The 16,759-nt window shown below is 46.2% G+C and overlaps 1 protein-coding gene across 2 annotated transcripts in view; it reads left to right on the top strand.

Annotated features, from left to right (window-relative positions):
- The window catches only part of LOC126412375 (semaphorin-2A-like), a 1,156,194-nt gene that overhangs the window by 968,311 nt on the left and 171,124 nt on the right, over positions 1-16,759 (top strand). For both annotated transcript variants that reach the window (XM_050081946.1, XM_050081945.1), the window contains one exon: positions 15,316-15,586. In XM_050081946.1, the coding sequence (XP_049937903.1) occupies positions 15,316-15,586 (271 nt within the window). The remainder of the gene's footprint in view (positions 1-15,315; positions 15,587-16,759) is intronic.

Below are 16,759 nucleotides of genomic sequence, written 5' to 3'. Positions count from 1 at the left end.
CAAAAAAATTCCGCGGCGGTGCGGATTGTTGTTCGGCACACGCCAGGCAAGAAGAGCACATATTCGTAATCGCAGCATCGATTCTGAAATCCAATGCATCTACCATCAACAAAAGGGGTTTCTGGGGATCGAATGGCGTAAGGCAAGTATTTGAAAGCAACACCGATTTCAACTGGCGAAAGGCGCGTTCGCATTCCGTCGTCCAGACGAACGGAACACCCTTACGGCGTAAGCTACGAAGCGGAGCTGAAATGGAAGAGGCATGCGGGATATACGTGTGGTAGTAATTAATTTTTCCCAGCACACTCTGTAGCTGCTTCAAATTCTGCGGTGAAGGCAAGTCTTGTATGGCACGGAGGTGCTCTGGACTGGGATGTATGCCTTGGGCATTGATTACATGTCCCAGATATGGCAAGTCACAAGCAAAAAACACACATTTGTCCTTCCGCAAGCGAAGACCATTTTGTCGCAATACCTGAAATAATGTTCGTAGATGTGCGAAATGTTCATCGGCTGTCTTTCCGGAGATCACAATATCGTCCAGATAGTCCGCTGCAGTAGGGACCGACGCACAAATAGTTAGTAAATATTGCTGAAACAATGCAGGGGCGGATGCACACCCGAATGGCAATCGTTTGAACCTGTACAATCCAAGATGCGTGTTAACCACCAATACGCGCTGGGATTCGTCGTCCACTGGTATTTGCAAGTACGCATCTGCGAGGTCCAACTTCGAAAAATATTTACCCGGGCACAGTTTAGCAAAAAGATCTTCCGGGCAGGGTAAAGGAAAAGTTGCAATCACTAGTTGTGGATTCACAGTTGCCTTGAAGTCCACACAAAGCCTCAATTTTCCGGAAGGTTTCGGCAAAATTACGAAGGGTGAGGCCCAGAGAGAAGCTTGCACACGTTCAATTACACCTTGTGATTCTAAATCGTGTAATGTTCTTGCGACCTCATCACGCAATGCGTGAGGAACATTGCGCGCTCTGAAAAATTTCGGTTGCGCGTTGACGTTCAGTTCCAAATGTGCTTCATAGTTCTTAGCGCAACCAAGGCCCGGTGCAAAAATGTCTGCAAATTCGTCACATAGACGAGAAACACTGGCTGAAGGCACAGTCTGGAAAGGCACGCGTTAGGACCTGATTTACAATAGACAAGTTAAACAATTGAAATAAATCTAAACCAAACAAGTTCACTGCAGCAGAAGAACGAAGAACGTAAAATGACACAAGTTTTGTTTGTCCCTTGTATGTTGCAAGAAGAGTGCACTGTCCTAACACAGGGATATTCTGACCTGAATAACTATTTAACTTAACATTTGCGGCACGCAACGGAGGTTTGCCCAGTTGTTTGTACGTGTCGTGATTGATCAATGAAACAGCAGCTCCGGGGGACCTTGCCATTAAAGTCCAAATCTACAAAAAGTTTATTGTCCTGCTGATGACAAGAGCGACTGTCTCGTGCAATTTGAACTGATACAGGTACAGAAGCCCTTGCGACTTGACGCGATTTCCAGCGACGTCGACGCACAGTATGTGTGGGACGAACACAGTCACTGTTAGAGACAGTGGCACTGGACGAAGTGGAATTAACTACATGAATGTCCATGGGCGAAGGTTCACGAGCCTGAGTATTCTTGGTTCGATTCCGGCACGAAGCAAAGGGCCTGGAATGATTAAGAGTGTCTGATCTGAGCTTTTTCTGGCAAACACTTTGAACATGTCCTGTCTTATTACAGAAAAAGCAAATAGCTTGGCGTGACGGGCAATTTTCACGCGAATGTCTAGTAGCACACCGCGGGCATGATTTCACTGCATTTGTATGCTGGCACGGCACACCTGGTTTAGAGCGTGGCGGCAGCTGCGTGGACGTGCGCGAGGGCAGTTTACCGGTCCGTGCAGCGCGCCCGGCGGGCCGGTTAATGTTACACATGGCTGGCGAAGTTGCAAATGATTCCTGAGCAAAGTCAAGCGTGTCTTGTCTATCCAATATGTCTATCACTTGTGGAAGGGAGGGATTGACGAGTTTCAAAATCTGTTCTCGTATGCGAACATCAGAAATGTTCTGTGCTATTGCATCACGTACCATAGTATCTGAAGAAGGGAGTCCACATTCACACTCAAAAGCACAATCTCGAGTAAGGCCTTGCAATGTTGCAACTCACTCCCTATTAGTTTCACCGGCCGTACGTTTTGTACGAAAGAAAGTATACCTTTTTGCAACTAAATTAACTGTTTCCTTGAAATAGGCATCTAAAGCAGACAAAATTTCGTCGTAGGACAGAGTTGCTACGTCCCGTCGGGGAAGTAATTTCACTATCACACGGTACGTTTGCACCCCTACACACGCCAATAAATGAGGCTGCCGCTCGTTACCTTGAATTCTGTAGGCGGCGAGATGAAATCCAAATTGGCGTGACCACTCCGTCCATGTTTCCTTAGCTGATTCATAGGGACGAAATGGGGGTGCAACTGCATGTTGTGGCTGCGGTAGCGGTGAAGCGGCGGCGGCCGCATCGGTTTGCAGTGCACGTTGACCCTGGACGAGCTGTCCAAGGGCATCCAATAACGCCTGCTTCTGCTGATTCTGCAAGCGATAAAATTCGGACAGTACATCTGGCGAAGCCATGACACAAGTAAATCAAGTAAGGATAAAGAAGAAAATCGTTTTAATCGTCGTCGCCAACTGTTGTGGCGTAGCAAGACAGCCACGCCACGGAAGTAGCCGAAAGGCACGCGCTAAGCTCACGCAGATGGGCGTGAGGTCTGAAACAGGATACGTAATGAATGCTATAAAGAAAAGTACGTAGCTTCTGGAATACTTAACTTTAATCCATACTTGTGGTACATCGCTCTTGACGATACAAGTGAGACTCTGTAGATACATGCAATGTTACTAATGGCGCCTTGCTAGGTCGTAGCCATTGACTTAGCTGAAGGCTATTCTAACTATCTGCTCTGCAAATGAGCGAGGCTTCGACAGTGTGCATCGCTAGCTACGTCGTCCATACAACTGGGGCGAGTGCTATCCCGTATCTCGAGACCTGCCTTGTGGTGGCGCTCGGTCTGCGATCACACAGTGGCGACACGTGGGTACGACATGTACTAATGGACCGCGGCCGATTTAAAACTACCACCTAGCAAGTGTGGTGTCTGGCGGTGACACCACACATGCCAAGTCAAGGTACTGTACTACGTCAAGGAAGAGGAGGGCCGACACGATATTAGCAAGTATCCCATGACTTTTGTCATCTAGGTGTAAAGCAAAACGACACAGAAAATGCAGAGTACCGGACTGTGATTCGACGACTGTAGATTTCCTCTCTTCGAGTACACCGACAGCCCAATGAGGCAATTAACCCGCAGAGCGTAGATGGTGAAGTTCTGGCTGTAGGTGGGACCTTGATATTTTTGGAGTGATTTTAGTACTGTGACCTGGGACCATTTATTCAGGGTACAATGATGGCGAATCAGCATGTTAGCATGTGTATTTTAACATTCTCTGAGACCTGATTTTGTCTCTGTTGATACTCCCTGTCGTGACTAGACGAACCTTCCTTCGTCTCCCCTAACTGTGGGCTCTTTTATTGCCCTGGGAGAGCGTAAAATATTGAGACGTAGATATAGTTCGTAAAAAATCACATTAACAACTGCACCCAAAGATGGGGGTGTGGGGAGGAGAGGAGGTGAAATACGTGGACCCACGGGATTCGATGTCGCGTGAACTCCTGTACTTTACCTGTACAGATGAAAACAAGTGAGGTGTTGCAATGATTACACACTGGACTGGCATTTTGGAGGACGCCTGTTCAAATTCGCTTCTGTCAAGCCTGATTTAGGTTTTCCGTGATTGTCCTAGATCGCATAAGGCAACTGCCGGGATGGTACCTTTGAGAAGAACACTTCCGATAGCTTTCTCCATCTTATCTATTCCGAGTTTGTGCTAACGACATTCTCTTCGACAAGACTTTAAACGTTAAACTTGCTTTATTTCCTTTGTATAAAATCAAGGCTGTAGTTTCATTTCCTATACGTTTTCATACTTGGCTATGTGACGAGTACATTCTCCATGTGCAGAACCCTAAGATATTTGAGAGATGCAGGATATAGACAATAGTAATGTAAATATTAATCGCTCAGTCGGAGATAAAAGCAGCCACCTAGTAAAACTGGGCAAGCGGGAGCTATTTAGCATACTCCGTCAGTCCAAAAACTTTCGAGACTGGATTAAAAAAATAGAGGAACGTTAAAAGGGTTGTTTTAGTGGCCTTAATGCTTCAAACGTTCTACATAGTCTCCCCAGTAAAACTTGAGTACAATGTCCAGAAAGATTAAACAACAATTCGAAACTGTCGGGAAAGACTTTATCTTGATTGTTGTTGTCCGTCTAGAGCGACACATTGCCTTGAATGTCGGTTACGTCGTCCACTTACGTGGAAGGTACTTTTTGATAACATCAGGTCTCAACACCCGTGATGTTCTCTTTCCGCGAAAAATCTCTGCGCGTTTTGCATTTCAATCAAGCCGCGGCAAGTTGTTTTCTTCCCGGGAGTCAAGGTGTGCGGGACCTACTTTACACACATTTTTCTCTTTTTGAAAACATGTTTTGACCAATTGATTTATTGATGTTGCTTCATTGCGATTTGTGATACGAGGACGTTGCACACTACGGTCTCGCGTTCTCCACTTCACACTGCCTGCCCGCAAGTGACTGCTCGAATGCACATCCGTTGTTTACAGTTATTTGTTCAAGCCGTCAGCGCACTTACTGCATTGGCGTCTCTTATCGCCAGGAATAAAATCAGTCTCGGAACATTTTGGACGGACAGGATAATGGAAAAACAGAAGGAAACAAATCTCTTTCTGCCCATTATAGACATATTTTTTTAAACATCTAACAAGGAATGCAAGTTAGTCCAAGTTAATTGCAATAGAAGTAATTCCTAACAGCTGCTTCTCTCTATTAGTTTATATCTTGACTCAACCCTGGTCAGAACAGGTGGCGGAAAAGATATTTAATTTTGTTCTGGGATGATATGTCGGATATTAAATACGTGAAACGATATCTGTTTTCGCGTACGCTGCGTAAAGTTAGTGACTTTCTGGACATTGTCAGTGAAACCATGAGACTTCCGCAATCCTATTGAGGTCCAGAGAACACGTAGTAACGAAGGAAAAAGAGTGCCTACAGTTATAACCATATAAAAATCACTGTACTTGGCATTCTGAAGAATGAGCGTGACGTGAATCTACCGTTATAGGAGAAGTCGCTACATTTGGGACAGTGCGACCATACCAGAATTCGAATACTCCTAACAGCAGACCGAAGTAGAATTGTTTGTGAGGATGAGTGCTGTATACCTGTGTATATGCTTGTTGTTAAACAGTGATGTGCGCCTTGATGAAAGCACAAAAATTGCTTAGTAAAATCGGCTGATCTTTTACTGAGCTGTAACTGCTACAAATGCATTTGCACGAATGGCCAAAGTTTCCATCGCCCACGGTGAACGTGAAATTGAGGTACGAGTTAATTTGCTACTACTCTGGTGGCACTATTAGTTTGGTCGACTAATCTTTTTGAAAGGTGAATTAAGTTACAAGCGTTCCGGAGCTTTTGATGAGCTTGATGAACTGGAAGCGACACTTTAAAGCACTTACGTTCATTAGAGCTTGACATTGTACCTGTACATTGGACAGCATTGACATGCTTCCAGTATGCTGATAAATTGCCTTTGATCCTGGGAGTCGGTAGGTATTAACACTCTGACATTTGTACTTTACAACGAACGTTCGTTCTAGTTCGCATAATATAACCTTCGCTTATGGAAGATTTAATTGGCGCCATCCCTCCTACTTGCCGGTCCGTACGTGTCGCCTCTTACGTTTCTTGGTATAGCGTTTCGTTTAACTGGTGCGACAAACTATGCATTTATTTTATTTCACCAGCCATAAGAACCAACCAAGCTCATTAGTCATTCAACACCTGCTCTCTAAATTTGGAGCAACTCCACGAAGACGCACCAGTCCGCTTCCGATAGTGACGTGGAGTTGTGCCCTTCCAGCAGACTTACTATAATAACTACAAACAAATCTGATTCCAAAATCTAAACTGAATATAATGCCAATATCAAAACGAGATTAACATTTTCTCTGCATTCTCCCACTTCCAGTCGCATTTATATATCCCATACGACGTTACACCGCTAAGATAAGACTAGCCGGGATTATTTCTTCGGCACCATAAGAAGTTCATCACCATAATTTGTCTTTAAAACGAATACCATTCACATTTAATATCCCAATGATAAACCTACCTCCAAAAAAGCGCAAGTGTGAACGATGGCTGACAGGTCTTTCTTAACTTTATTTGTTGAAATAACATTAAGATTTAATTGCGCAGCGTAACTTGTACAGCATCAGATTACAATACAATCAGATGTGCCAGAGAAGAATTAAGTGTAGGTTCATAAACTCTCAGGCACTGTGTCTCGCCCGCAAGAACATAGAACCCTAAACTATCACATCAGACTGCTGATAAAATTGGTAAACAAGTTTCTTATGGTGACAATTTTCGCAGCAGCTGCACGTAATTACAGTAGTTCACTAGAAAATCACCATTTGCGTGTTGCACATTAATATTTATACGTATTCCGTATGCATCCAGGCGCGTTTATCCCTTTTAAGATCTTTAGTTGTGTCTTGGAATATTACATGACTTTTTTTGTTGCCACATATTGGTTTTAGGTTTAAAATCAGCCCATGAAAGTTTTTATTGTTAATTTTTCCTGCAAGAGCAGTTTTTAGATGCGTAACCAATATAAGATAACGAAAAAATTCATGTAGCATTCCAGGACACCTAGACGTCTTGTTACAAAGATGAAACACGTCTGGCTGCATAAATAAAATATAGATTAGTGTGCAGCATACAAAAGCTGTTTTTCTTGTAAACTACTGTAATTTAAAATTAGTAATCATTTTCATTCTCTCCAAGCTCGGACATGTCGTCATCGCAATTTTGTATTCTGAAACCTGAAAGAAGAACTCTCTTTCTTAAGTACATTTTAAATTTTCATTAATAACAATCTAATTTTTTAAAAAAATAAAACGTAGCCTAGACAGCAGTGAGAGCAGTTCCACGTAATCTAACAGAGATGCTTATGAAAACGAATGATCGTACTATTATGAACTGCTTTAATAATAACTTAATTTTCAATTACTGTTTTCTTTTGCATGCGTCTCCACAAGCTCGTTTCTTCTCTTTCCCGAATCAGCCCTTACCAGACGGATAACACCGGCTTCAATATATTGTCAGAGTGACTTAAGAGAACACGGTAATTTTTTTCATTATTGCTTGCAATTAATGAAGGATCTGCACAAGTCAAGCCCTAGCCTACAAGGCAAGGAAATGACTGAGGCAGAATGGGATTATTAGCGTGATATATGAGTTAGTCTGTGTAATATATTTACACGATTTCCTGAAAACATTTAGGTGAATGCCAGGCTGGACGAACTCTGAAACCGAATAAGCAAACAGTTGCAGAAAAAAAACACCCTTTCACGCTATAGACGATAAGGAAGCAAATAGCATACGCGGTATTTCTCCCCTTACTGTAGGGTGAGGCTATGGTATCTAGTATACAATTTGGAAGGCAGGATCGCTGTTGGAAGAGTGGGGAAGTATTAAAGTCCAAGAAGTGATAGCAGAGTACTATGGTTGAGGTCATGCTTTGAAAATCAGATTATGTGTCAATGATAATAGTGAAAACTGGCAGCCGGCCGAGGTGGCCGTGCGCTTCTAGACGCTACAGTCTGGAACCGCGCGACCACTACGGTCGCAGGTTCGAATTCTGCCTCGGGCATGGATGTGTGTGATGTCAGGTTAGTTAGGTTTAAGTAGTTCTAAGTTCTAGGGGACTGATGACCATAGAAGTTAAGTCCCATAGAGCCATTTGAACCATTTTTGAAAACTGGCAGCTTTTCATCGAGTGCCATATATCATGATTTAAATCGCGATGTAACATCCAAGAAACTCCAGGTTTAAGTTGAAAAACATCTTGACTGAAAAATGGATTTTTACGGTAGAAACGGCCATGTTACAACGTCAAATACAAACGCCATCATTATTTTTCAGTTTACGAGAGCAATGATTTTGTCTGGACAAGAGTAAGACATCGTACCATTTTGTTATTTGGATCTATTGAGGCATTTGTGAATTCGATAAGTACGTCTGCTAAGCAAAATATGATCATATGGAGTAACTTCACAAACATGTGGTTCGCTCAAAGAATATTTTACTAAAAAAGATTAGATGAAACATACTTCAGCAAATAAATAGTTTTAAGGTATGTTATTTACTGACAGTAAACATTAATACAGCTCAAGTCCTCCTATTTAGCTGAATGGTAACGTACTTGCGTACCTAGCAGCGGGCCTGGGTTCGATTCCCGGCCGGGTTGAGGTTTTCGCCACCCGTGAACTGGGTGCTGTGTTGTCCACATAATTGTCTCGTCATCATTGACGCGCAAGTTGCCCAGTGCGGCGCCACCTGAAACAAGACTTGCACCCAGGGGCCGAATTTCCGCGGAAGGAGCCTCTCGGCCGTCAGCACCACACGATCATTTCATTTCATTTCAATACAGCTTAAGTTGCCGGATCATAATATCCGGGATTAAATTAGAACTGCACAATAAACTAAACGAAGTAGAAGGAAATGACATTTGAAGTTCCAGAAGATCAGCGTCTAATACTTAATAATAACGTGTGCAAGTCCAGAGTGTTCCACAGGACACGGCCATCCTACCTCAGATATCCAGCCTTTCACGTACAGTCGAGCAAAGCTGACACAGTCAAAAGTCCTGGGGCAGTACAGCATGGCGAGACGACGAATTCGGCAAAGTCCAGTCGAGCGGAGTGATGTCACAAACAGAATCCAATAGCAACTGCAATCTGAACGTGGTGGTGTAGTATAATTTGAGATGATTTGCTTGAGGCGGCTGCCCGAAAACAAAGGATTTTCGCCCCCTCTTTGGCCGGTACATGGCTGTTGCATGGCTATTTTCTTAGTTCCCCAGTGGCCAAGCAGTGTGGCAGACAGTCACACCGCTGCTTGTAGCGGAACCGATGAACATACGAAGTAAAACGGAAGTAATATCCGGCGTTCCCCAAGGAAGAGTTATAGGCCCTCTATTATTCCTGATCTATATTATCGACATAGGAGACAATCTGAGCAGCCGTCTTCCATTGTTTGCAGATGGTGCTGTCATTTACCGTCTTGTAAAGTCGTCAGATGATCAAAACGACTTGCAAAATGATTTAGATAAGATATCTGTATGATGTGAAAAGTGGCAATTGACGCTGAATAAGTAAAAGTGTGAAGTTATTCACATGAGTACTAAAATAAATCAGCTAAATTTTGATTACGCGGTAAGTCACATAAATCTGAAGGCTGTAAATTCAACTAAATACTTAGGGATTACAATTACAAAAAACCTAAATTTGAACGATCACGTAGATAATATTGTGGGTAGAGCAAACCAAAGACTGCGATTCAATGGCAGAACACTTAGAAGGTGCAACAGGTCTACTAAAGAGACTGCTTACACTACGCTTGTCCGCCCTATTCCGGAGTACTGCTGTGCGGTGTGAGATACGCATCGGGTGGGACTGACGGATGACATCGAAAAATACAAAGAAGGGCAGCTCGTTTTGTATTATCGCGAAGTAGGGGAGATAGTGTCACAGACATTTTTCGTGAATTGGAGTGGCAATCATTAAAAGAAAGGCGTTTTTCGTTGCGACGGGATCTTCTCATTAAATTTCAATCACCAGTTTTCTCCTCCGATTACGAAAACATTCTGTTGGCACCCACCTACATAGGGAGAAATTATCATCACGATAAAATAAGAGAAATCAGGGCTCGCACAGAAAAATTTAAGTTTTCGTTTTTCCCGCGTGCCGTTCGAGAGTGGAACGGTACAGAGACAGCTAGAAGGTGGTTCATTGAACCCTCTGCCTGGCACTTTATTGTAAATAGCAGAGTAATCACGTAGGTGTAGATGTAGAAGAAGTCCACGGTCTCGACACTTCTGCCGTCGATAAAAAAGTTACAAGAGAGCCCACCATGTCATACAGAGCTTCGAGTGTTGTACAGAAACGAAAGTAACGTCGAATGTCCATCAAGGAAGCGTAATAGGAAGTACAATGTTTTTCCTTCTTGGTTTATAAACTATTCATCAGATAGGTTCAGTAGTACTATAAGATTATGCGCTGACGACGCTATGTCAGCAGAAAGCTATCGTCGTTGGACAATCGTAAATCAATGCGCCGAAACACTTGGGATGATGAACGGCAGCTCTCTTTCAATGTGTTTAAATGTACCATAGTGACTACAACAAAGGGAAAGAGCCCGGTAGTATATGATTTCAAGATTAGCAGTGAACATCTTCATTACGTCACAACGCTTAAAGATTTAGACGTGATACTGCTAAGCAGTGTGAAAGGTGAGTACCCCACAAAATCAGTAATAGGGAAAGCGACTAGGAGACTTAGATTTGCTGGAATTTGCCCAGGTGGCAGACAGTCTCCAAGCACATACGGTAGCGTCATCAGTACAGCACTGGACATCACAGGCTGTGCGTCACATTGTTGCCCAGCTGTTTGACCGACGAAGGCTCGTCTGTGGGAGGGTTTAAATACAGCTGCTCAACACTGACTACGTAGAAGGATGGCGTTTCTGTGCCACAGAGGGTCGTCATGTGGAAGTCTGTCAAAGCAGAGCGGCTTCTCGAAGGCTGCCCCAGGGCATTGACACACGGAAGTCTGATGATATGGGAGCCACGGCTTCTGCTAGGATGGCCGGCCGCTGTGGCCGAGCGGTTCTAGGCGCTTCAGTCTGGAACCGCGCGACCGCTACGTTCGCAGGTTTGAATCCTGCCTCGGGTATGGATGTGTGTGATGTCCTTAAGTTAGTCAGGTTTAAGTAGTTGTAAGTTCTAGGAGACTGATGACCTCAAATATTAAGTCCCATAGTGCTCAGAGCCATTTGAACCATTCTGCTAGGATGCCGAGCGCCAAGGTTGGTGACTAGCGGCAGTCGATATCCGTCTCTTGATGCGCTGTTCTCGGCTCCTAACTTTGCTACTGTCCTTCCAGTACTCTATGGAGGTCGAGCCACACCTGACACTGCGCGATGACTTCCATCCACGCCTGAGTTGCAGAAAGCCAGGTGAACTCGTGGACGCAGCCCCAGCGTGGACCACGCACGAAACTGGCTGCCCTTGGAGCACAGCAGACGTGAGCGTGATCTGCGTGGTGAGAACTCGGCTGTGGTGGATTAGAGATAGGGAGAATAGGCTTGCTGAAAGTTACTGAAGGTAACTGACACTGCTTCGCGTAATTACACAGCTGCCTGCGTGGAATTAATAGCGTAACTCACACGGGCACGAAACGTCCGCGAAGTTGCAGTGTGCGCAGGTCAGATGCTCTTGCTCTACGACTTGCTCTCCATTGTGACGCATCTGACCACCATGTTTCCTTATCCGCGTGGAAGGGGTCATGTGATTGTAGACTCACAAGCGACGCAGGCTCATGCGCATGAATGCAAGTGACAACAAACCGCAATAGCGAGTAATGAGGAACGTCAGCCACTCACAGGACTTCCTCATGCGTATTCTTTGTCTTGCTGCCGTTGATGCCTTCTTTAAACGAGACGGGTGCCACCATCCTCGTCTTTCTCTCCATGATGGCATAGCTACTAACTGGGTTACCAACATCAGCATTACTCCTATGGCACTGGGATAATTGCGCGGACCACTTCAGACCTATTGTGTTGTTAGAGGAGAGAGGGATATCGTATCACTACCCAGCAGTGAAGAAGACAGAGATGTTTGATGTACCGCTGGATCAGCGTAAGACGTACTACTGGGACTAAGAGCCCAAGAGAGCGAGTTGCGGAGGCCACCGCAGGCAGTAACATCTCTGGGAAAGTCCACTGGCGTCAAGCAGCCTGTAAAATCCACCACTTTGTACACCAAAGAGATAATGACACAAAATGGAGCTGTTCAGAATGCTGTCTACATGCATTTGGAGCTCGATTTCTTTTTAGGTGGCTCTTGGCGGACTTTAATGCTTTTCTGGCTCGCAACTTCTCCTGTGAAATCAATCAAACCCATCTGTGGACAGATAAGAACTCTGAATGGAACCTTTATGTTGTGCAGCTCATCCATTGAAGATTAGCATTTGTGGGCTGAGCTGGAGCATCACCTTGCGGTACTCACATTCTGTTGATTCTGGGCCTGAATGCGAGCACCAGCCTGCTGGATTTTCGTTTTGCGCGTAAGGGACAGTGCTTGTTTGAGCAGTATGGTATGCATAAAAGATAACACAAGACTCCCTGTTCAAATGTTACTATGTTTGTGAATACCTAAGGGACCAAACTGCTGAGGTCATCGGTCCCTAGACATACAAATGGTTCAAATGGCTCTGAGCACTATGGGACTTAACATCTTAGGTCATCAGTCCCCTAGGACTTAGAACTACTTAAACCTAACTAACCTAAGGACAACACACACATCCAAGCCCGAGGCAGGATCCGAACCTACGACCGTAGCAGTCGCGCGGTTCCGGACTGAGCGCCTAGAACCGCGTGACCATCGCGGCCGGCCCTTGACATACACACTACTTAAACTAACTTATGCTAAGAACAACACACACCAATGATCGAGGGAGGAATCGAAACTCCAGCGGGAGGGGCCGCGCAATCCGTGACATGGCGCCTCAAACCGCGATGCGACTCCGCGCCATGTTGCCTGTGATGTGCTAACCCACCTAGATACAGAACGCATTCGGCTGTTGCCCTGTCCACCACCTACTCCAGATCTCTTATGAGACTTGCACACCACCACTAACCAACCTTTCAGATTTATGGACTGTGACTGCGACTTGAATCAGCACGGAATAACGTTGTATCCATATCTGTCATACAAACGAAGATCGACTTGATATGCAGCCCGGATAGGGTCATTGTTGCTGGCAGAGGTAGCAGCTCTGTGTGTTAAGTTGCTCTCCTCAAAATAACCTACAAACTTAATAATATGGTTAACTTCTCATGGTTGGGATTCACAGTCATATAATGTTTCTTAAAAGACATCACGGTCGCCGTTGACTGTATAAAATACACTCCTGGAAATGGAAAAAAGAACACATTGACACCGGTGTGTCAGACCCACCATACTTGTTCCGGACACTGCGAGAGGGCTGTACAAGCAATGATCACACACACGGCACAGCGGACACACCAGGAACCGCGGTGTTGGCCGTCGAATGGCGCTAGCTGCGCAGCAATTGTGCACCGCCGCCGTCAGTGTCAGCCAGTTTGCCGTGGCCTACGGAGCTCCATCGCAGTCTTTAACACTGGTAGCATGCCGCGACAGCGGGGACGTGAACCGTATGTGCAGTTGACGGACTTTGAGCGAGGGCGTATAGTGGGCATGTGGGAGGCCGGGTGGACGTACCGCCGAATTGCTCAACACGTGGGGCGTGAGGTCTCCACAGCACATCGATGTTGTCGCCAGTGGTCGGCGGAAGGTGCACGTGCCCGTCGACCTGGGACCGGACCGCAGCGACGCACGGATGCACGCCAAGACCGTAGGATCCTACGCAGTGCCGTAGGGGACCGCACCGCCACTTCCCAGCAAATTAGGGACACTGTTGCTCCTGGGGTATCGGCGAGGACCATTCGCAACCGTCTCCATGTAGCTGGGCTACGGTCCCGCACACCGTTAGGCCGTCTTCCGCTCACGCCCCAACATCGTGCAGCCCGCCTCCAGTGGTGTCGCGACAGGCGTGAATGGAGGGACGAATGGAGACGTGTCGTCTTCAGCGATGAGAGTCGCTTCTGCCTTGGTGCCAATGATGGTCGTCTGCGTGTTTGGCGCCGTGCAGGTGAGCGCCACAATCAGGACTGCATACGACCGAGGCACACAGGGCCAACACCCGGCATCATGGTGTGGGGAGCGATCTCCTACACTGGCCGTACACCACTGGTGATCGTCGAGGGAACACTGAATAGTGCACGGTACATCCAAACCGTCATCGAACCCATCGTTCTACCATTCCTAGACCGGCAAGGGAACTTGCTGTTCCAACAGGACAATGCACGTCCGCATGTATCCCGTGCCATCCAACGTGCTCTAGAAGGTGTAAGTCAACTACCCTGGCCAGCAAGATCTCCGGATCTGTCCCCCATTGAGCATGTTTGGGACTGGATGAAGCGTCGTCTCACGCGGTCTGCACGTGCAGCACGAACGCTGGTCCAACTGAGGCGCCAGGTGGAAATGGCATGGCAAGCCGTTCCACAGGACTACATCCAGCATCTCTACGATCGTCTCCATGGGAGAATAGCAGCCTGCATTGCTGCGAAAGGTGGATATACACTGTACTAGTGCCGACATTGTGCATGCTCTGTTGCCTGTGTCTATGTGCCTGTGGTTCTGTCAGTGTGATCATGTGATGTATCTGACCCCAGGAATGTGTCAATAAAGTTTCCCCTTCCTGGGACAATGAATTCACGGTGTTCTTATTTCAATTTCCAGGAGTGTATTTATTATTACGACTGCAGTTTCAGCCTTATTGCCATTTTCTAGTAACACTGCGAAAGTTACATTCTGTCAGAATACAAGACTGTCTGACATGAGTACATGTCGTCCTCAGTTCAGTACATATTTAACAACACATTACGATGTAATAAGTGTCGTACTCATTGGAACTTGTGGGGCTCTCACAGTCAAAAGGCTAGATTTTGACGACGACATGTACTCGTGTCAGACAGTCTTATATTCTGACAGAACGTAACTTTTGCAGTGTTACTTGAAAATGGCAATAAGGCCGAAATTACAATCGTAACAATAAATATATTGTACAGTCAACGGCAACCATGATGTCTTTTAAGAAATTAATAATATGGTTTCCTACTTTCCTGTACTTAATATTCACAAGATGTAAAATTTCATTATTTGCTGTCGTCCGAGTATTGCAAGTTAATGGCTAGCAGTGCATGTAAATACAGAATTTTTTTAACTATTTTCTACAAAGAAAAGAGAAGCTGCATTTTTGCTGTACTCTACATCTCTTTACATGATGTTTACCGGGTTGCTGGAAGACTGTGCTTGACAAAGAAAGCTGTAAACTGACTGGGGAAATGGAAAACATCCAATTTCTGACTAATATATAGTTCTCTATCATAGGAAGAGAACATAAAACGAGAATCTACGTCCGAGAGCTAGCTTTTCCAGACCGCTGATTTCGCTCGTTGCAGGCGAATCTGACGCACTTGTCGCGGCGTGACTACGTACCCGGCGTGGGCACGGGTGTGGCCAAGTGCCCGTACGACCCGGCGGACAACTCGACGGCGGTGTGGGTGGAGCGCGGCAACCCGGGCGGCCTGCCGGGCCTCTACAGCGGCACCAACGCCGAGTTCACCAAGGCCGACACCGTCATCTTCCGCACAGACCTGCACAACCTGACCACCGGCCGCCGCGAGTTCTCCTTCAAGAGGACCCTTAAGTACGACTCCAAGTGGCTCGACAGTGAGTACTAACCATTTTCAACACGCACTTTTTCTCAGTCGTTCTCAGGTGTGGCTCATACAAAATTTCCTTCTCATCTCCATACGTTTCCTCTGCTTTTTCACTGTGTATCCCGCACGTGGGCAAAGTTGCGGTTAATACAGTATGTGATCAAAAGTACACTACTCGCCATTAAAATTGCTATACCAAGAAGAAATGCAGATGATAAACGGGTATTCATTGGACAAATACACTCCTGGAAATTGAAATAAGAACACCGTGAATTCATTGTCCCAGGAAGGGTAAACTTTATTGACACATTCCTGGGGTCAGATACATCACATGATCACACTGACAGAACCACAGGCACATAGACACAGGCAACAGAGCATGCACAATGTCGGCACTAGTACAGTGTATATCCACCTTTCGCAGCAATGCAGGCTGCTATTCTCCCATGGAGACGATCGTAGAGATGCTGGATGTAGTCCTGTGGAACGGCTTGCCATGCCATTTCCACCTGGCGCCTCAGTTGGACCAGCGTTCGTGCTGGACGTGCAGACCGCGTGAGACGACGCTTCATCCAGTCCCAAACATGCTCAATGGGGGACAGATCCGGAGATCTTGCTGGCCAGGGTAGTTGACTTACACCTTCTAGAGCACGTTGGGTGGCACGGGATACATGCGGACGTGCATTGTCCTGTTGGAACAGCAAGTTCCCTTGCCGGTCTAGGAATGGTAGAAAGATGGGTTCGATGACGGTTTGGATGTACCGTGCACTATTCAGTGTCCCCTCGACGATCACCAGTGGTGTACGGCCAGTGTAGGAGATCGCTCCCCACACCATGATGCCGAGTGTTGGCCCTGTGTGCCTCGGTCGTATGCAGTCCTGATTGTGGCGCTCACCTGCACGGCGCCAAACACGCATACGACCATCATTGGCACCAAGGCAGAAGCGACTCTCATCGCTGAAGACGACACGTCTCCATTCGTCCCTCCATTCACGCCTGTCGCGACACCACTGGAGGCGGGCTGCACGATGTTGGGGCGTGAGCGGAAGACGGCCTAACGGTGTGCGGGACTGTAGCCCAGCTTCATGGAGACGGTTGCGAATGGTCCTCGCCGATACCCCAGGAGCAACAGTGTCCCTAATTTGCTGGCAAGTGGCGGTGCGGTCCCCTACGGCACTGCGTA

Source organism: Schistocerca serialis, chromosome 7 (assembly GCF_023864345.2).
Source record: "Schistocerca serialis cubense isolate TAMUIC-IGC-003099 chromosome 7, iqSchSeri2.2, whole genome shotgun sequence".
Taxonomy (NCBI): domain Eukaryota; kingdom Metazoa; phylum Arthropoda; class Insecta; order Orthoptera; family Acrididae; genus Schistocerca; species Schistocerca serialis.
Note: the sequence above shows the minus strand (reverse complement) of the source record. Positions and strands in the feature narration are given on the sequence as shown.